Raw genomic sequence first — 22,297 nt, forward strand, 5'->3', positions numbered from 1 at the left:
TATAACACACGTCAGTAACACACAGGATAGAGGAAGGAATATAACACATGTCAGTAACACACAGAGGATAGAGGAAGGAATATAACACACGTCAGTAACACACAGGATAGAGGAAGGAATATAACACGTCAGTAACACACAGAGGATAGAGGAAGGAATATAACACACGTCAGTAACACACAGAGGATAGAGTAAGGAATATAACACGTCAGTAACACACAGAGGATAGAGGAAGGAATATAACACATGTCAGTAACACACAGAGGATAGAGGAAGGAATATAACACACGTCAGTAACACACAGAGGATAGAGGAAGGAATATAACACATGTCAGTAACACACAGGATAGAGGAAGGAATATAACACATGTCAGTAACACACAGAGGATAGAGGAAGGAATATAGCACATGTCAGTAACACACAGAGGAAGGAATATAACACACGTCAGTAACACAGAGGATAGAGGAAGGAATATAACACACGTCAGTAACACACAGAGGATAGAGGAAGGAATATAGCACATGTCAGTAACACACAGAGGATAGAGGAAGGAATATAGCACATGTCAGTAACACACAGAGGATAGAGGAAGGAATATAACACATGTCAGTAACACACAGAGGATAGAGGAAGGAATATAACACGTCAGTAACACACAGAGGAAGGAATATAACACACGTCAGTAACACACAGAGGATAGAGGAAGGAATATAGCACATGTCAGTAACACACAGAGGATAGAGGAAGGAATATAACACACGTCAGTAACACACAGAGGATAGAGGAAGGAATATAACACGTCAGTAACACACAGAGGATAGAGGAAGGAATATAACACACGTCAGTAACACACAGAGGATAGAGTAAGGAATATAACACGTCAGTAACACACAGAGGATAGAGGAAGGAATATAACACATGTCAGTAACACACAGAGGAAGGAGTATAACACATGTCAGTAACACACAGAGGATAGAGGAAGGAATATAACACATGTCAGTAACACACAGAGGATAGAGGAAGGAATATAACACATGTCAGTAACACACAGAGGATAGAGGAAGGAATATAACACGTCAGTAACACACAGAGGATAGAGGAAGGAATATAACACATGTCAGTAACACACAGAGGAAGGAGTATAACACATGTCAGTAACACACAGGATAGAGGAAGGAATATAACACATGTCAGTAACACACAGAGGATAGAGGAAGGAATATAACACATGTCAGTAACACACAGGATAGAGGAAGGAATATAACACATGTCAGTAACACACAGAGGATAGAGGAAGGAATATAACACACGTCAGTAACACACAGAGGATAGAGGAAGGAATATAACACATGTCAGTAACACACAGAGGATAGAAGAAGGAATATAACACATGTCAGTAACACACAGAGGAAGGAGTATAACACATGTCAGTAACACACAGGATAGAGGAAGGAATATAACACATGTCAGTAACACACAGAGGATAGAGGAAGGAATATAACACATGTCAGTAACACACAGGATAGAGGAAGGAATATAACACATGTCAGTAACACACAGGATAGAGGAAGGAATATAACACATGTCAGTAACACACAGAGGATAGAGGAAGGAATATAACACATGTCAGTAACACACAGAGGATAGAGGAAGGAATATAACACATGTCAGTAACACACAGAGGATAGAGGAAGGAATATAACACATGTCAGTAACACACAGGATAGAGGAAGGAATAAAACACGTCAGTAACACACAGAGGAAGAAGTATAACACATGTCAGTAACACACAGGATAGAGGAAGGAATATAACACATGTCAGTAACACACAGAGGATAGAGACGGGCACTGCCAGGAGGGGTCCTCTGCCACCACGTAGCCCTGGATCCTGTGAGATGTAGACCTTTGCTGATTTACTGGTGACAGGAGTGTTACATATGTGTATATAATGTATATATATGTACCGTATTTTTCGGACTATAAAGAAGGGTGCGTCTTATAGTCTGAAGGTGGCGCCTGGCATCCGCTGTAATAGAGAGGCGGAAGCCGGCAAGTGATAGACGCCATTACTGGTGCCGGGGCCTGAGACATCCCTGCGCTCCTCTCCCCCGCTGGCTTCATGCAGGGCAGAGGATCGTAGCGATGTCTCAGGCCCCGGCGTCTATCCCTCCCCGGCATCCGCCTCTCTAGTACAGCGGATGACGGGTCAGTATCGGTGGCCCCTTCTCCCCCGGGGCCGGTCCCCACCGGCCCCGTACCTGTGAAGTTGCAGGCCGGCTCCTGCGCGGCGATATCGCAGGAGCCGACCTGTTCGGGTGACAGCCTGTCACTCCTGTATTAGTATTGCGGCTGGTCTCTATGACCAGCCGTAATACTAATAGACAGAATGTCCCATAGATGGCAATACAGTTGTATTGCCGTCTATGGGACTTGCGATCAAGTGACCGCAGGTTCAAGCCCCCGGGGGGGGAATAAAATAGTAAAAAAAAAAAAAAAGCTTTAAAAATATGAAATAAATAAAAGTTCTAAATCACCTCCTGTTTTTTTTTCAATACAAGGTGATCTAAGCAATAGATATCCCCCAAAATGGTATAACTAAAAAGTACAGCTGGCCCCGCAAAAAAAACGCCCTATACATCCCCGTACAGCTGCAGGGTCACCTGTCAATGTGCAAAACTACAACTCCCATATATTAAATATTTTACCAGTTTTTGCTTCAAAATTTTTTTTCCCTATTTTCCTCCTCTAAAACCTAGGTGCGTCTTATAGTCCGAAAAATACGGTATATAATGTTTCCCGCCCCTGCTCTCCTCTCTTAGGTTCCCGTGTCCCTCACATTTTGTATTTTGCTTTGTCAGGAGCCGATTATTAATCTTCTGTTTGAGAAGCTGCCAGAGTTTCTGTATGACAGGTAGGGTATGGATCACATATATGACAGGGAGGCTATGGATCACATATATGACAGGGAGGGTATGGATCACATATATGACAGGGAGGGTATGGATCACATATATGACAGGGAGGGTATGGATCACATATATGACAGGGAGGGTATGGATCACATATATGACAGGGAGGGTATGGATCACATATATGACAGGGAGGGTATGGATCACATATATGACAGGGTATGGATCACATATATGACAGGGAGGGTATGGATCACATATATGACAGGGAGGGTATGAATCACATATATGACAGGGTATGGATCACATATATGACAGGGAGGGTATGGATCACATATATGACAGGGAGGGTATGAATCACATGTATGACGGTATGGATCACATGTATGACAGGGAGGGTATGGATCACATATATGACAGGGAGGGTATGGATCACATATATGACAGGGTATGGATCACATATATGACAGGTAGGGTATGGATCACATATATGACAGGGAGGGTATGGATCACATATATGACAGGGTATGGATCACATATATGACAGGGAGGGTATGGATCACATATATGACAGGGAGGGTATGAATCACATGTATGACGGTATGGATCACATGTATGACAGGGAGGGTATGGATCACATGTATGACAGGGAGGGTATGGATCACATGTATGACAGGGAGGGTATGGATCACATGTATGACAGGGAGGGTATGGATCACATGTATGACAGGGAGGGTATGAATCACATGTATGACAGGGAGGGTATGGATCACATGTATGACAGGGAGGGTATGGATCACATGTATGACAGGGAGGGTATGGATCACATGTATGACAGGGAGGGTATGGATCACATGTATGACAGGGAGGGTATGGATCACATATATGACAGGGTATGGATCACATATATGACAGGTAGGGTATGGATCACATATGTGACAGGGAGGGTATGGATCACATATATGACAGGGTATGGATCACATATATGACAGGGAGGGTATGGATCACATATATGACAGGGAGGGTATGAATCACATGTATGACAGGGAGGGTATGAATCACATGTATGACGGTATGGATCACATGTATGACAGGGAGGGTATGGATCACATGTATGACAGGGAGGGTATGGATCACATGTATGACAGGGAGGGTATGGATCACATGTATGACAGGGAGGGTATGGATCACATGTATGACAGGGAGGGTATGGATCACATGTATGACAGGGAGGGTATGGATCACATGTATGACAGGGAGGGTATGGATCACATGTATGACAGGGAGGGTATGGATCACATGTATGACAGGGAGGGTATGGATCACATGTATGACAGGGAGGGTATGGATCACATGTATGACAGGGAGGGTATGGATCACATGTATGACAGGGAGGGTATGGATCACATGTATGACAGGGAGGGTATGGATCACATGTATGACAGGGAGGGTATGGATCACATGTATGACAGGGAGGGTATGGATCACATGTATGACAGGGAGGGTATGGATCACATGTATGACAGGGAGGGTATGGATCACATGTATGACAGGGAGGGTATGGATCACGTGTATGACAGGGAGGGTATGGATCACATATAGTAATGTCTGCTGATTCCTCCGACCACGCGTCTCATGTGACCCCTTTTCTGTTGAGCGCAGTTTTGGCAGTGACGGGATCAGTATTCCTCGCCTGATCATCAACCAGCTGAAGTGGCTGGATCTTGTGCTGAGTGGTAAGGTAAGCGGCAGAGAATTGGGGGGAGGGGACTGTAAGTGTCATGGTGGGTATACCCCTATATACCTCTATATACTCGGTCTCTGGAACCTGCCATCACTGTGTGACCTGTAGGCAACGCAGCATGCCTGTACTGATGTGGGGTGGGGGGGGGGGGGGTGACATGTCTGTGCTTCATTCAGTTTGTGTCATATGTCCTTCATCTGAGTCATGGCATTGTGCTTTCTGCCCCTGGAGCTGACACCTGACATTGTGCTTTCTGCCCCTGGAGCTGACACCTGACATTGTGCTTTCTGCCCCTGGAGCTGACACCTGACATTGTGCTTTCTGCCCCTGGAGCTGACACCTGACATTGTGCTTTCTGCCCCTGGAGCTGACACCTGACATTGTGCTTTCTGCCCCTGGAGCTGACACCTGGCATTGTGCTTTCTGCCCCTGGAGCTGACACCTGACATTGTGCTTTCTGCCCCTGGAGCTGACACCTGACATTGTGCTTTCTGCCCCTGGAGCTGACACCTGACATTGTGCTTTCTGCCCCTGGAGCTGACACCTGACATTGTGCTTTCTGCCCCTGGAGCTGACACCTGACATTGTGCTTTCTGCCCCTGGAGCTGACACCTGGCACTGTGCCAGGGGCAGGTCTGGAGGAGCCTCAGCACAGGGGCAGGTCTGGAGGATCCTCAGCACAGGGGCAGATCTGGAGGAGCCTCAGCACAGGGGCAGATCTGGAGGAGCCTCAGCACAGGGGCAGGTCTGGAGGAGCCTCAGCACAGGGGCAGGTCTGGAGGAGCCTCAGCACAGGGGCAGATCTGGAGGAGCCTCAGCACAGGGGTAGATCTGGTGTAACCTCAGCACTGGGGTAGATCTGGAGGAGCCTCAGCACAGGGGTAGATCTGGAGGAGCCTCAGCACAGGGCAGATCTGGAGGAGCCTCAGCACAGGGGCAGGTCTGGAGGAGCCTCAGCACAGGGGCAGATCTGGAGGCGCCTCAGCACAGGGGCAGATCTGGAGGCGCCTCAGCACAGGGGCAGATCTGGAGGAGCCTCAGCACAGGGGCAGATCTGGAGGAGCCTCAGCACAGGGGCAGATCTGGAGGAGCCTCAGCACAGGGGTAGATCTGGTGTAACCTCAGCACAGGGGCAGGTCTGGAGGAGCCTCAGCACAGGGGCAGGTCTGGAGTAGCCTCAGCACAGGGGCAGGTCTGGAGTAGCCTCAGCACGGGCAGATCTGGAGGAGCCTCAGCACAGGGGCAGGTCTGGAGGAGCCTCAGCACAGGGGCAGGTCTGGAGGAGCCTCAGCACAGGGGCAGGTCTGGAGGATCCTCAGCACAGGGGCAGATCTGGAGGAGCCTCAGCACAGGGGCAGGTCTGGAGGAGCCTCAGCACAGGGGCAGGTCTGGAGGAGCCTCAGCACAGGGGTAGATCTGGAGGAGCCTCAGCACAGGGGTAGATCTGGTGTAACCTCAGCACAGGGGCAGATCTGGAGGAGCCTCAGCACAGGGGCAGGTCTGGAGGAGCCTCAGCACAGGGGCAGGTCTGGAGGAGCCTCAGCACAGGGGTAGATCTGGAGGAGCCTCAGCACAGGGGCAGATGTGGAGTAGCCTCAGCACAGGGGCAGATCTGGAGGAGCCTCAGCTCAGGGGCAGGTCTGGAGGAGCCTCAGCACAGGGGCAGATCTGGAGGAGCCTCATCACAGGGGCAGATCTGGAGGAGCCTCAGCACAGGGGTAGATCTGGAGGAGCCTCAGCACAGGGGCAGGTCTGGAGGGGCCTCAGCACAGGGGCAGATCTGGAGGAGCCTCATCACAGGGGCAGATCTGGAGGAGCCTCAGCACAGGGGTAGATCTGGAGGAGCCTCAGCACAGGGGTAGATCTGGAGGAGCCTCAGCACAGGGGCAGGTCTGGAGGGGCCTCAGCACAGGGGTAGATCTGGAGGAGCCTCATCACAGGGGCAGATCTGGAGGAGCCTCAGCACAGGGGTAGATCTGGAGGAGCCTCAGCACAGGGGTAGATCTGGAGGAGCCTCAGCACAGGGGTAGATCTGGAGGAGCCTCAGCACAGGGGCAGGTCTGGAGGGGCCTCAGCACAGGGGTAGATCTGGAGGAGCCTCATCACAGGGGCAGATCTGGAGGAGCCTCAGCACAGGGGTAGATCTGGAGGAGCCTCAGCACAGGGGCAGGTCTGGAGGAGTCTCAGCACAGGGGCAGGTCTGGAGGAGCCTCAGCACAGGGGTAGATCTGGAGGAGCCTCATCACAGGGGCAGATCTGGAGGAGCCTCAGCACAGGGGTAGATCTGGAGGAGCCTCAGCACAGGGGCAGGTCTGGAGGAGTCTCAGCACAGGGGCAGATCTGGAGGAGCCTCAGCACAGGGGCAGATCTGGAGGAGCCTCAGCACAGGGGCAGGTCTGGAGGAGCCTCAGCACAGGGGCAGATCTGGAGGAGCCTCAGCACAGGGGCAGGTCTGGAGGAGTCTCAGCACAGGGGTAGATCTGGAGGAGCCTCAGCACAGGGGTAGATCTGGAGGAGCCTCAGCACAGGGGTAGATCTGGTGTAACCTCAGCACTGGGGTAGATCTGGAGGAGCCTCAGCACAGGGGCAGATCCTGGGCACATTACATAACAGGCTGCAGCTCTTACATTACAGGGCAGTTCCATGGGGTGAGAGGAGGCGCCGGGTTTGTCCTGTAACCCTGAGTCCGGTGACACTATATTGCTCCTGTTGTGTTGGTGTGGCTGGTAGTAAGCCCCATGTGTAGTTAGGTTATCAGGTCTGTTAGTGGCTCAGACGAGCAGGATTTTGATTTTATTTTGCTCATTTTGTGCCTGAAGGTTTATTTATTTTCCGGCTTTTCCTACATTAAGCAGTTTGCTACACATTTTGTGTCCCTGTCTTGACTGTTGGGTCAGCACCACTGCTACTACCCAGCTACCATCCCCACATGCCCCAGCAGTAGAAGGGTTAAAGTTGTTACCCCACGTGAGCCCTGTTGCCCCAGGACTTGCGTGGATGCGGCTGCGATCATGTTATCGTTGCATCTGCTGCCCCTAGACTGGCTTTGTCACCTGGAGTATCTTGGGGAGAGTGAATGGCGGCTTCTTGTTCTGTGGCTCCATCAGACTCGCTGCCCGCAGCCCCTCACTCGCATGATTTCTGTACATCTCGCCAATGGCCTCCTAGGGGGGAGACAAACACCCGCATCACAAATGGGAAAATCTCCAATGAAAACTATTAGAAAGAGTTAATTGTCATGGCGTGGATTTCAGAATGTACATGTAGGTGAGATGTAGACAATGGTCCTGCACTCAATAAGGGGTCCGCTGCCATGTCTGATGTCTAGGACTAGTCTATATTGTGAGCGCAAATCGCTCTAAGTGTCACCGTATTCAAGTCCAAATTAATAAAGTTGTCTTTTCCCTTTCCATAAGCCACAAACCGCTTGTGTGTGTAACGGGGGTTCTGTTTAATGGTAACAAATACAACAGTATAGAAGACATGCTATAGACAAAGCAGGTTGGATCTGCATAATTAGCATAACATGATTGGTGGAACAGCTGTAACAGTAGCCCTGATGCATGTCTATTGGATAAGAAACTGGAGAGAGGTCACGCCTCCCTGAGGGCTGAGGGGGGATGTTAGCTCTTGAAGATAGGCGTCTCAAAATCCAAAATGGAGTCTGTGAGCACATGGCATGGTCTCACAAAATGGCTGCCGTCAGCACACATCTCAAATACATCATGGAGGTTACACAAGCTGACATCCTCTACAATATATACATGTATGTAGACCGTCAGCTTCATATGGTGCCACATATCATCTGGGGGTCCCTGATGGATCCTGGGGTAGGGGGTGACTGTCCGGCCTGATTTCTTGCTTTGTTGTGTCCTCTATAGGAGCTGACCACGAAGATCATGCAGCTGGTGACGGTGGCTCCGGCAGATATTCAGCACCATGTTATCGGCAGTCTGCCTGAGATCCTGGAGGACGCTGAGCACAACGAAGTCGCCAAAGAGCTCAGGTAACAGTCAGTCCTCTCCTGGTTTCCTCTGAAGCTTCTTCTAATCTTCTCCGTTCAGTATTCTCAGGATTGGGCCGGCAGTAATGAGCGGAGGTTCTCACTGCTGCTGTCCGCACTATTTCCAGTATAAATGAAGTATGGACTAATAATACAGAAGGTGTTATCAGGTGACATCACCTTCTGTGATGTCACCTGATAACACCGGAGCCTTCTGTGATGTCACCTGATAACACCGGAGCCTTCTGTGATGTCACCTGATAACACCGGAGCCTTCTGTGATGTCACCTGATTACAGAGGAGCCTTCTGTGATGTCACCTGATAACACCGGAGCCTTCTGTGATGTCACCTGATAACACCGGAGCCTTCTGTGATGTCACCTGATAACACCGGAGCCTTCTGTGATGTCACCTGATAACACCGGAGCCTCCTGTGATGTCACCTGATAACACCGGAGCCTCCTGTGATGTCACCTGATAACACCGGAGCCTTCTGTGATGTCACCTGATAACACCGGAGCCTTCTGTGATGTCACCTGATAACACCGGAGCCTTCTGTGATGTCACCTGATAACACCGGAGCCTTCTGTGATGTCACCTGATAACACCGGAGCCTTCTGTGATGTCACCTGATAACACCGGAGCCTTCTGTGATGTCACCTGATAACACCGGAGCCTTCTGTGATGTCACCTGATAACACCGGAGCCTTCTGTGATGTCACCTGATAACACCGGAGCCTTCTGTGATGTCACCTGATAACACCGGAGCCTTCTGTGATGTCACCTGATAACACCGGGGCCTTCTGTGATGTCACCTGATAACACCGGAGCCTTCTGTGATGTCACCTGATAACACGGGAACCTTCTGTGATGTCACCTGATAACAGAGGAGCCTCCTGTGATGTCACCTGATAACACCGGAGCCTTCTGTGATGTCACCTGATAACACCGGAGCCTTCTGTGATGTCACCTGATAACACGGGAACCTTCTGTGATGTCACCTGATAACACCGGAGCCTTCTGTGATGTCACCTGATAACACCGGGGCCTTCTGTGATGTCACCTGATAACACCGGAGCCTTCTGTGATGTCACCTGATAACACGGGAACCTTCTGTGATGTCACCTGATAACACCGGAGCCTTCTGTGATGTCACCTGATAACACCAGGGCCTTCTGTGATGTCACCTGATAACACCGGGGCCTTCTGTGATGTCACCTGATAACACGGGAACCTTCTGTGATGTCACCTGATAACACTGGGGCCTCCTGTGATGTCACCTGATAACACTGGGGCCTCCTGTGATGTCACCTGATAACACCGGAGCCTTCTGTGATGTCACCTGATAACACCGGGGCCTTCTGTGATGTCACCTGATAACACCGGAGCCTCCTGTGATGTCACCTGATAACACTGGGGCCTCCTGTGATGTCACCTGATAACACCGGAGCCTCCTGTGATGTCACCTGATAACACTGGGGCCTCCTGTGATGTCACCTGATAACACCGGAGCCTCCTGTGATGTCACCTGATAACACTGGGGCCTCCTGTGATGTCACCTGATAACACCGGAGCCTTCTGTGATGTCACCTGATAACACGGGAACCTTCTGTGATGTCACCTGATAACACTGGGGCCTCCTGTGATGTCACCTGATAACACTGGGGCCTCCTGTGATGTCACCTGATAACACCGGAGCCTTCTGTGATGTCACCTGATAACACCGGGGCCTTCTGTGATGTCACCTGATAACACCGGAGCCTCCTGTGATGTCACCTGATAACACTGGGGCCTCCTGTGATGTCACCTGATAACACCGGAGCCTCCTGTGATGTCACCTGATAACACTGGGGCCTCCTGTGATGTCACCTGATAACACCGGAGCCTTCTGTGATGTCACCTGATAACACCGGAGCCTTCTGTGATGTCACCTGATAACACCGGAGCCTCCTGTGATGTCACCTGATAACACTGGGGCCTCCTGTGATGTCACCTGATAACACCGGAGCCTTCTGTGATGTCACCTGATAACACCGGAGCCTTCTGTGATGTCACCTGATAACACCGGAGCCTTCTGTGATGTCACCTGATAACACCGGAGCCTTCTGTGATGTCACCTGATAACACCGGAGCCTTCTGTGATGTCACCTGATAACAGAGGAGCCTTCTGTGATGTCACCTGATAACACCGGAGCCTTCTGTGATGTCACCTGATAAAACCGGAGCCTTCTGTGATGTCACCTGATAACACCGGGGCCTTCTGTGATGTCACCTGATAAAACCGGAGCCTTCTGTGATGTCACCTGATAACACCGGAGCCTCCTGTGATGTCACCTGATAACACTGGGGCCTCCTGTGATGTCACCTGATAACACCGGAGCCTTCTGTGATGTCACCTGATAACACCGGAGCCTTCTGTGATGTCACCTGATAACACCGGAGCCTTCTGTGATGTCACCTGATAACACCGGAGCCTTCTGTGATGTCACCTGATAACACCGGAGCCTTCTGTGATGTCACCTGATAACAGAGGAGCCTTCTGTGATGTCACCTGATAACACCGGAGCCTTCTGTGATGTCACCTGATAAAACCGGAGCCTTCTGTGATGTCACCTGATAACACCGGGGCCTTCTGTGATGTCACCTGATAACACCGGAGCCTTCTGTGATGTCACCTGATAACACCGGAGCCTTCTGTGATGTCACCTGATAACACCGGAGCCTTCTGTGATGTCACCTGATAACACCGGAGCCTTCTGTGATGTCACCTGATAAAACCGGAGCCTTCTGTGATGTCACCTGATAACACCGGGGCCTTCTGTGATGTCACCTGATAACACCGGAGCCTTCTGTGATGTCACCTGATAACACCGGAGCCTTCTGTGATGTCACCTGATAACACCGGAGCCTTCTGTGATGTCACCTGATAACACCGGAGCCTTCTGTGATGTCACCTGATAAAACCGGAGCCTTCTGTGATGTCACCTGATAACACCGGAGCCTTCTGTGATGTCACCTGATAACACCGGAGCCTTCTGTGATGTCACCTGATAACACGGGAACCTTCTGTGATGTCACCTGATAACACTGGGGCCTCCTGTGATGTCACCTGATAACACCGGAGCCTTCTGTGATGTCACCTGATAACACCGGAGCCTTCTGTGATGTCACCTGATAACACCGGAGCCTTCTGTGATGTCACCTGATAACACGGGAACCTTCTGTGATGTCACCTGATAACACTGGGGCCTCCTGTGATGTCACCTGATAACACCGGAGCCTTCTGTGATGTCACCTGATAACACCGGAGCCTCCTGTGATGTCACCTGATAACACTGGGGCCTCCTGTGATGTCACCTGTCTCCATTCTAGTGTCCGTGGCTCTCGGGCCTTGGTGCTGCTACTTCTGCTCTGACTTCTCTTTGTGTCCTCGCTCTTTGCCAGCTCCCTGTTGAAGCAGAACACACAGCTGACGGTTCCCATCCTTGATGTCTTCTCCAGCCTTAACCTGAGCACCGAGCTGCTGACAGAGGTAATGGAGTCACTGACGGGTAATTTACTCAATGTATTTCTGAAAAGTCACTGCAGGAGCAAATCTATAAAACATAACCTTTAATAAAGTTTCATTAAAAAAAAAAAATGGCCTATTAAAATAATAGCATTAATGCAATATGACTTCTAATAGATATAGGCAAACAGCAGTCACTTTTTGTATCGCCTTTCCATACAGTCATATGCAATATTTATCCCTGTGCAGCTAACACTGGATACATTGAAAGCCACACATATAATAACCCCTTGATGTCTGGGTTATATTATTGCAAAGAAGGTTAATTGGTCACATATCAAAATTATTTCTCCCTGTATAGCTCACACTAGGTCTTTTCTGAGCTGAGAATTAATCCTTTGATGTCTGGATTATATTTGTATAGGGAAAATAACTCATGTAGTCAGGCAGTTCTATTTAAACAGGTGATGAAAGCTCTGCGGTCAATATAGTTTTACCCACATCCCACAAGCCGTAGTATCATTCCCCTGTATGTAGCAATACTTAGCCCACCCTAACATATACACAGGGAGCGGTATAATGCTAGTCAGCCGCCCCTCAATCAGCACCAGAGTGATATAATACAGCTATAAGTAAGCCATATGTGACCAAGATTAACCCCTATGCTCATTTAGCCAGGTCCCTAATAAAGTCAGGCCCCCGGTTTCCCCTCTACGCGTTTCGCTAAATACATTAGCTCATCAGGAGGACTTAAGTATCGGGATCGATGTATTTTGCAGTTAAAACTGCATTTCCCGCGCCCTTGATGGTAGGACGCAGTACCTTTGTAATGCCGGTGTGCGCGCCGGCTCTCTCACACATTTAAGGTGAAGGCCACGCCCCCTGGCCCGCCCGCCGATGACGTGGCGTGTCTCCATTGGGCACGCCCTCCGTGACGTCTGGCTGCCTCCCGGGGGTGTCAACCAAATGACAGACGCTCATACAATCCATAGTATCGTCGGCTGCAGCACCACAGGTCACAGCCAGACCTGTAAATAGCTGAATTCACCACAATCATCATCATGATGTCTCTCTGTTTATCTGATAGATCTAAAGAGTTCTATATCACAGAGCTTATGTAGGAATTTGATGACTTAGTGTGGAACCATGTTTAATGCACAAAGATATTAACTTATTAATTAATTAATAAGTTAATATCTTTGTGCATTAAATATGGTTCCACACTAAGTCATGGAATAGTTGATGATGGGGACTAGTAAATATGCACAGGGTTTAATCTATGAGTGAGTGCTGGGTATGTTGATAAAAGGGTTAAAAATCTTTATACTGTGGCTGAAATTGACACAGAACTTATTGGCATGTTTTGTTGACACTATGATCATAGATCTGCAGCATGTTACTCTATCTAATAATAAGTTAACATCTTTGTGCATTAAACATGGTTCCACACTAAGTCATCAAATTCCTACATAAGCTCATTAAAAAAGGGATCACCTACTGAAGACTTGCAAAAGTTTTTTTTATTTTTTTTTTTTATATTTTATAACCACTGGCTAACACAGTACCAAAACAAACATTTTTCTTTTTACATAAGCTCTGTGATATAGAACTCTTTAGATCTATCAGATAAACAGAGAGACATCATGATGATGATTGTGGTGAATTCAGCTATTTACAGGTCTGGCTGTGACCTGTGGTGCTGCAGCCGACGATACTATGGATTGTATGAGCGTCTGTCATTTGGTTGACACCACCGGGAGGCAGCCAGACGTTACGGAGGGCGTGCCCAATGGAGACACGCCACGTCATCGGCGGGCGGGCCAGGGGGCGTGGCCTTCACCTTAAATGTGTGAGAGAGCCGGCGCGCACACCGGCATTACAAAGGTACCGCGTCCTACCATCAAGGGCGCGGGAAATGCAGTTTTAACTGCAAAATACATCGATCCCGATACTTAAGTCCTCCTGATGAGCTAATGTATTTAGCGAAACGCGTAGAGGGGAAACCGGGGGCCTGACTTTATTAGGGACCTGGCTAAATGAGCATAGGGGTTAATCTTGGTCACATATGGCTTACTTATAGCTGTATTATATCACTCTGGTGCTGATTGAGGGGCGGCTGACTAGCATTATACCGCTCCCTGTGTATATGTTAGGGTGGGCTAAGTATTGCTACATACAGGGGAATGATACTACGGCTTGTGGGATGTGGGTAAAACTATATTGACCGCAGAGCTTTCATCACCTGTTTAAATAGAACTGCCTGACTACATGAGTTATTTTCCCTATACAAATATAATCCAGACATCAAAGGATTAATTCTCAGCTCAGAAAAGACCTAGTGTGAGCTATACAGGGAGAAATAATTTTGATATGTGACCAATTAACCTTCTTTGCAATAATATAACCCAGACATCAAGGGGTTATTATATGTGTGGCTTTCAATGTATCCAGTGTTAGCTACACAGGGATAAATATTGCATATGACTGTATGGAAAGGCGATACAAAAAGTGACTGCTGTTTGCCTATATCTATTAGAAGTCATATTGCATTAATGCTATTATTTTAATAGGCCATTTTTTATTTTTTTTTAATGAAACTTTATTAAAGGTTATGTTTTATAGATTTGCTCCTGCAGTGACTTGACAGAGGTAATGGTGGCATCTTCCCACTACCCGTGGACTACCTGCCAGCACCAGCTGACTGCTCATTCACATTTCAGGTGCGCCAGTGGGTCATGTCCACTCTCTGTGCTGTGGATCTAGAAGTGGTTCCTGTGATTGTCAAGTTTATTCTTCACACTGTGACCCCCTCAGACGCCTTGGAGGTGAGTAACGCTGCGGAGACCAGTCTTACCCTCAGGGGTTCAGTCGTCTGCAGTAGCAGTTACTTCTGGGGAGGAGGATTATCGAGTACTGGCCGTGATCTACATAGACACCCTGCCAGTGGCTACAGACTGATGGGCCACACAGGGCGGCACCGCTTATCGGCCTCTCGCCTCTACAGGTGATCTCTGAACTCCGCAGAAATCTGGATGTGGAGTCGTGTGTTTCACTGTCACAAGTACAGGCCTCCAAGGCTAGGTAAGTACCAGCAATACAATCTGAATACGATGGAGGTGGTGGTTGTTTGCTGATTCTTCCTTTGCAGTGTTGCAGAGACCCAGGAGCGGAGCGGCCAGGACTGTGTCACCGTGCTGATGGAAGTCGTTAAGTCGGCGGTTTGGTTTCAGAAGCACATCTGCGAAGCCTGGATCAAAGTGAGTGCGTGATAGGAGCTTGTTTGTATTGGGGAGATTGCGAAGTCTCAGGGGGTGTCTGCTCCGAATCTCACCAAGATGATGATCTTATGTGTCCTCTAGGCTATAGAAAAGGTGGAGACTCCTGAGGATTACAAGGTAATTCCTGGGGGGTATGGAAATGTGTGAGGCGGCCATAGGCCCTTGGTGTAGAGCCCACCTAATGCAGTCCTCTTTATCTGTGGCTTGTCGGACAGTCTGTCCTTAGTCCAGTAAGCTATGTGTCTGTGGCTTGTCTCGTGGTCGTGGTATGTAATGGACCGACTTCCTCAAGGGATTGAGTCGAGGACAAACAGCGCTCGCCAGTAGATATAAAATGAAACTCCTTTATTGGCATACACAACGCGTTTCTGGCAAATAGCCCTTTCTCAAGTGTATAAAATTCTTAAAGCAAAACAAAATACACAACATACAGCATGTTATTTTTCAAATCCGGCATGTTTGGGACACCACAAAATTATATGAAAAAATAAAACTAATATATAATACATGTGGAATATAGGGAAATAAATAACTTAGTTTCTATGACCCATAGGTATATGAGTAGCCAATGTCATACACAATGATGGGAATAGGCGTAGGCAGAACATAAGCCATAACAATAATAGGGAACTCTGTATCTTTGTAGAGATGCCAACCAAATATTAGTAAAGTAGTAACCAGTTATACAAACACGCAAATGAGTACTTAAGCAACCGCAGCAGGTCAACAATACTCTGTGCTGAGACAGTAGGGTAGGCAGTAACAAAAGTTTCTCTGTTCTACCAGTCTATACATGAGTTGTCAATATGGTGCAATAAAGAACATAGAGTCATAACAACAGTGAGAATCAAACTTGGCAAGAATATTAATCAGGCATTGGCAACAGCAGTAAGTAAGCAAAAAGACATTAAAATCAGTACTTACCCTTCCACAGTGGGCCAGAGCATGACACCACCGTGTAGGGCAGCTGTATATATAATCCATTAGTGGCGCAGTGGAGTGGAATTACGAGCGCGCCGGCCGTTGCTTCCGGCTAGCACGTGCCGGCCGGCCAGCACGTCAGGAAACAACACGCATGCGCAGCATGTCCGAGCCGCACTCATGCGCACTCAATACTAGTGCTGCCGTCGGAACACGGGCAGCAGGCCGATAAACATCCAGCTGAGCGGAAGGCAGCAAGTGCAAGACTACAAACACAGGAGTACAAGGAATGGATAAAGGCTGGTGTAAACAACAGTGTATACAAAACACTTTGAAGAGTATACACAAAGAATAAATATACATATATAGAACCAGGCTAAATATGGAATCGAGGGACACATAACACTGATGATTACCATATACTTATGTGAATAAAAGAATATAGAAATATATTAAAACTGGTAAAAAATTATATAATAAATACACAAAAGTAGTATAGCAAGAAGAAGAAAAGGGGGCAGACTGCATCACCTTAAGGACAAAGAGCTAGGAGTCAGAGAGCCTAGTAGTCCACATCCCTGACAAGTCCATAATCAGTGGGTTATGTCTTCTAATGTTTCATTCAAACCCTTTGGTGCCAGACAGTCAAATTTATAAATCCAATATATTTCTTTCCGTTTCAATACCTCAGACCTATCGTGACTATTGGCTGGTACCGACTCAATCAGTGTTACTTTAAAGTGTATAAACTCTTTGTTATGGAACTGGGCTGTGTGCCTAGAGACACTATGTTTGGTGTAACCATTGATTACATTAGACCTGTGTTTATTGAGCCGTCCAGTAATCTACGTGTCTGTGGCTTGTCTCGTGGTCAGTCTTTTGTCTAGTAATCTACGTGTCTGTGGCTTGTCTCGTGGTCGGTCCTTAGTCCAGTAATCTACATGTCTGTGGCTTGTCTCGTGGTCGGTCCTTAGTCCAGTAATCTACGTGTCTGTGGCTTTTCTCATGGTCGGTCCTTAGTCCAGTAATCTACGTGTCTGTGGCTTTTCTCATGGTCGGTCCTTAGTCCAGTAATCTACGTGTCTGTGGCTTTTCTTGTGGTCGGTCCTTAGTCCAGTAATCTACGTGTCTGTGGCTTTTCTTGTGGTCGGTCCTTAGTCCAGTAATCTACGTGTCTGTGGCTTTTCTTGTGGTCGGTCCTTAGTCCAGTAATCTACATGTCTGTGGCTTGTCTCGTGGTTGCTCCTTAGTCCAGTAATCTACGTGTCTGTGGCTTTTCTCATGGTCGATCCTTAGTCCAGTAATCTACGTGTCTGTGGCTTTTCTTGTGGTCGGTCCTTAGTCCAGTAATCTACGTGTCTGTGGCTTTTCTCATGGTCGGTCCTTAGTCCAGTAATCTACGTGTCTGTGGCTTTTCTTGTGGTCGGTCCTTAGTCCAGTAATCTACGTGTCTGTGGCTTTTCTCATGGTCGGTCCTTAGTCCAGTAATCTACGTGTCTGTGGCTTTTCTCGTGGTCGGTCCTTAGTCCAGTAATCTACGTGTCTGTGGCTTTTCTTGTGGTCGGTCCTTAGTCCAGTAATCTACATGTCTGTGGCTTGTCTCGTGGTTGCTCCTTAGTCCAGTAATCTATGTGTCTGTGGCTTTTCTCATGGTCGGTCCTTAGTCCAGTAATCTACGTGTCTGTGGCTTTTCTTGTGGTCGGTCCTTAGTCCAGTAATCTATGTGTCTGTGGCTTTTCTCATGGTCGGTCCTTAGTCCAGTAATCTACGTGTCTGTGGCTTTTCTCGTGGTCGGTCCTTAGTCCAGTAATCTACGTGTCTGTGGCTTTTCTTGTGGTCGGTCCTTAGTCCAGTAATCTACGTGTCTGTGGCTTTTCTCATGGTCGGTCCTTAGTCCAGTAATCTACGTGTCTGTGGCTTTTCTCGTGGTCGGTCCTTAGTCCAGTAATCTACGTGTCTGTGGCTTTTCTCGTGGTCGGTCCTTAGTCCAGTAATCTACGTGTCTGTGGCTTGTACATGAGGGTCACACAGTAGGAGGTTGTTGAGTTTTGGGGGACTCTGACCCTCTGACATTGCGTCCAGTTTCGGGGGGTTTCTTCCACACCTTTGCTCGGTTGGTATCTGGGTGTATTTAGTGACCTGCGGTTGCTGGTGGTCTGACTATATGTTCTATCAATGCCCTCTGGGGTCTCGCAGCACATGTGGGTGGTGCAGTTACACAGGCAGATGTACTGTCAGATTTCGTGGTCCTTTTTCTCCAGACTGTACTCCATGTATTTCGGTCTCTTGCTGTAGGTTTGGTGGATTTGTTATACGTGGTATAATTCGCTGTTCCTGCTTCTTCTTCCTTCTCGTGGGGTGGATTTCTTTTATACCCTTTTCCATCTGTCACTGCTTGCCCTGACGTCGTCCTCTGTTCCGTGAGTTCTGTGCTCGTGGTGTATTTGTGGATCTTGTATAAGTCACTTTGCTTTTCTCTGACCAGGTTACCGATTTCTTAGTTCTTTTGATCCTTTATACAACAAATTCTAACTGTAAGAAACAAGTTGAGCGAGTGCTGAAGAGCAAGGTGCGCTCTGGGTGTATCCCCACTCACCTGCTGCAGAACCTCTTCAGGAGTCACTCTCAGGTGAGGATGCTGGTAGCCTTCATGTCAGGGGGCAGGCACTGAGACATATGTGTGCTCCGGCATCCTCGCATTTACGCCAGTGTTCCCTGCAGGTCCTGATGTTCTACTTTCCGTCTGTCCTGTCCTTGGCACAAACCCTTCTGAGATCGGTGGAGCCGGTGGTCTCCTTCTTTGGTAGCCAGCTGTTTAAGCACGCCTTCAGAGTGTTTGATCGATACTGCCAGCAGGTGGGTGTCATGGAGGACGCTGTACAGACCTGCCTGCATCATCCTGTTGGTCGAGGGGGAACCGGTCACTGCTCATCTTGTTACTCTTTTGCAGGAGGTGATTGTGGCTTTAGTGACGCACATCTGCAGCGGTTACACAAGCGAGGTGTATACCGCATTGGATGTCTTAAGTGATCTGGTGTCCAGTCATACGGCCGCTGTGGCTCTGTACGCCATCTTCATAAAGGTGGGTGGGCCTGTATGACATGGCAGCTACTGAAATCCCCCCATAGATGGCGACAGTGAAGAGGTCACTGCAGTCCCTTGTTCACACCAGCCTTCTCTTACAGGGTATACTAGACCACCTGGACAATCTGAACTCTGCGCAGATCCGTAAACTCTTTCAGATCCTGTGTGCTCTTGGATCCAGCCCAGAGGGCGCTCACATCCAGGTATAAGGTGTCACTGCTGCTACAGATCCTGGGGCGGTCACGGTGACAAGTCCTGGCCAGGTGGGCGGTTACTTACTATAAAGGGCCAATGGTCAGGGGCCGTCACACAGCCGAGCGCTGCGGCTTATTACCTGAGTGTTAGTATGAAGACAGTTGTAACAATGAGTCATTATACAAGTGCCGACCCCTGCTGTATTGTCTTCTACTTTATTCTTCATTTTTTCCCCCTTTTTATTTCTTAAAGGATGAGCTGCATATTGTTATCAGGAAACAGCTGTCCAGCACCGCCCTCAAGTACAAGCGCATCGGGGTGATCGGGGCGATGAGGATGGTGGGAAGCATGGCTGCATGTGCCAGGTCAGCTGGGAAGGGTAATGGTGAGAATAGTCCGTGAACTATGGGGGGAGATGACACCATGGCCAGAATGTGGAAAATGTATACGGAAACCAGTCCTATGCATGGTGTGAACAGGATGTTATAGGTGCCCGCAGTATTCATGGCAACACTGCAGCATATGGTATAGGTGTTCAGTAAGTGTCAGCTCCAGACTGCAGTGTCACACGATGGAGCTGGCTATGGGCGCCAGTATGTCATCCTCAACAATTTATTCTCCTCTTCTATCTTTTAGGCGAAAGCCAGAAACTGCAGTTCTGAACCCCAATATCTGCCGACAGGTGAGTGCTCCTTAGGCGTCAGACTCCCCTTAGTGGCTGGGCTCTGCCATCGGCCTCTCCTCCCCTTCTGGGCTCTGCCGTCAGGCCCCCCTCCCCTTCTGGGCTCTGCCGTCGGCCTCCCCTCCCCTTCTGGGCTCTGCCGTCGGCCTCCCCTCCCCTTCTGGGCTCTGCCGTCGACCTCCCCTCCCCTTCTGGGCTCTGCCGTCGGCCTCCCCTCCCCTTCTGGGCTCTGCCGTCGGCCTCCCCTCCCCGGCTGGGCTCTGCCGTCGGCCTCCCCTCCCCGGCTGGGCTCTGCCGTCGGCCTCCCCTCCCCGGCTGGGCTCTGCCGTCGGCCTCCCCTCCCCGGCTGGGCTCTGCCGTCGGGCTCCCCTCAGTGGCTGGGCTCTGCCGTCGGGCTCCCCTCAGTGGCTGGGCTCTGCCGTCGTGCTCCCCTCGCTGGCTGGGCTCTGCCGTCGTGCTCCCCTCGCTGGCTGGGCTCTGCCATCGGGCTCCCCTCAGTGGCTGGGCTCTGCCGTCGGGCTCCCCTCAGTGGCTGGGCTCTGCCGTCGGGTTCCCCTCGCTGGCTGGGCTCTGCCGTCGGGCTCCCCTCGCTGGCTGGGCTCTGCCGTCGGGCTCCCCTCGCTGGCTGGGCTCTGCCGTCGGGCTCCCCTCGCTGGCTGGGCTCTGCCGTCGGGCTCCCCTCGCTGGCTGGGCTCTGCCGTCGGGCTCCCCTCGCTGGCTGGGCTCTGCCGTCGGGCTCCCCTCGCTGGCTGGGCTCTGCCGTCGGGCTCCCCTCGCTGGCTGGGCTCTGCCGTCTGGCTCCCCTCGCTGGCTGGGCTCTGCCGTCGGGCTCCCCTCCCCTTCTGGGCTCTGCCGTCGTGCTCCCCTCGCTGGCTGGGCTCTGCCGTCGGGCTCCCCTCGCTGGCTGGGCTCTGCCGTCTGGCTCCCCTCGCTGGCTGGGCTCTGCCGTCGGGCTCCCCTCCCCTGCTGGGCTCTGCCGTCGGGCTCCCCTCGCTGGCTGGGCTCTGCCGTCGGGCTCCCCTCGCTGGCTGGGCTCTGCCGTCTGGCTCCCCTCGCTGGCTGGGCTCTGCCGTCGGGCTCCCCTCGCTGGCTGGGCTCTGCCGTCGGGCTCCCCTCGCTGGCTGGGCTCTGCCGTCGGGCTCCCCTCGCTGGCTGGGCTCTGCCGTCGGGCTCCTCTCAGTGGCTGGGCTCTGCCGTCGTGCTCCCCTCGCTGGCTGGGCTCTGCCGTCGGGCTCCCCTCGCTGGCTGGGCTCTGCCGTCGGGCTCCTCTCAGTGGCTGGACTCTGCCGTCGGGCTCCCCTCAGTGGCTGGGCTCTGCCGTCGGGCTCCCCTCAGTGGCTGGGCTCTGCCGTCGGGCCCCCCTCCCCTTCTTGGCTCTGCCGTCGGGCTCCCCTCGCTGGCTGGGCTCTGCCGTCGGGCTCCCCTCGCTGGCTGGGCTCTGCCGTCGGGCTCCTCTCAGTGGCTGGACTCTGCCGTCGGGCTCCCCTCAGTGGCTGGGCTCTGCCGTCGGGCTCCCCTCAGTGGCTGGGCTCTGCCGTCGGGCCCCCCTCCCCTTCTTGGCTCTGCCGTCGGGCTCCCCTCGCTGGCTGGGCTCTGCTTGCCGTCTGGGCTCTGCCGTCGGGCTCCCTTTAGTCTCCTGCTGCATGTATGTGTAAAGCAGGCGCTCTGTGTACAGCTAGTCCTCGGATTACAACGTTTCGTGGTTACGACTAGAGATGAGCCTGCTGTGGTTCTGCAACAGGCTCGTCCTTGCTAGTCGGGAGAGCTGACAGCTTGCGATATGCAGGAGCTGACATTTTCCCATAGGAATGCATTGACCAGTGTTGATTGGCCAGTGTACAGCATTCGGCCAATCAACGCTGGTTCTGCCGGAGGCTCGTCTGTGAGAAGGCGGAGTCTAAGATCGGATCACAGCAGTCTCCATTGTGGTCCGATCTTAGACTCCGCCTCCTCACAGACCCCCAGCGTTGAT

At 50.5% G+C, this 22,297-nt stretch overlaps 1 protein-coding gene across 1 annotated transcript in view; it reads left to right on the forward strand.

Moving 5' to 3' along the window:
* FANCD2 (FA complementation group D2) overlaps window positions 1–22,297 on the forward strand; it is a 64,636-nt gene that overhangs the window by 17,519 nt on the left and 24,820 nt on the right. Inside the window, exons 6-19 of the mRNA XM_075261653.1 lie at window positions 2,860–2,912; window positions 4,573–4,651; window positions 8,536–8,660; window positions 12,102–12,189; window positions 14,886–14,990; window positions 15,170–15,246; window positions 15,314–15,422; window positions 15,525–15,560; window positions 18,850–18,993; window positions 19,086–19,220; window positions 19,315–19,446; window positions 19,550–19,651; window positions 19,896–20,008; window positions 20,280–20,325. Of these exons, the coding sequence (XP_075117754.1) occupies window positions 2,860–2,912; window positions 4,573–4,651; window positions 8,536–8,660; window positions 12,102–12,189; window positions 14,886–14,990; window positions 15,170–15,246; window positions 15,314–15,422; window positions 15,525–15,560; window positions 18,850–18,993; window positions 19,086–19,220; window positions 19,315–19,446; window positions 19,550–19,651; window positions 19,896–20,008; window positions 20,280–20,325 (1,344 nt within the window). The remainder of the gene's footprint in view (window positions 1–2,859; window positions 2,913–4,572; window positions 4,652–8,535; window positions 8,661–12,101; window positions 12,190–14,885; window positions 14,991–15,169; window positions 15,247–15,313; window positions 15,423–15,524; window positions 15,561–18,849; window positions 18,994–19,085; window positions 19,221–19,314; window positions 19,447–19,549; window positions 19,652–19,895; window positions 20,009–20,279; window positions 20,326–22,297) is intronic.

Source organism: Leptodactylus fuscus, unplaced genomic scaffold (assembly GCF_031893055.1).
Source record: "Leptodactylus fuscus isolate aLepFus1 unplaced genomic scaffold, aLepFus1.hap2 HAP2_SCAFFOLD_246, whole genome shotgun sequence".
Taxonomy (NCBI): domain Eukaryota; kingdom Metazoa; phylum Chordata; class Amphibia; order Anura; family Leptodactylidae; genus Leptodactylus; species Leptodactylus fuscus.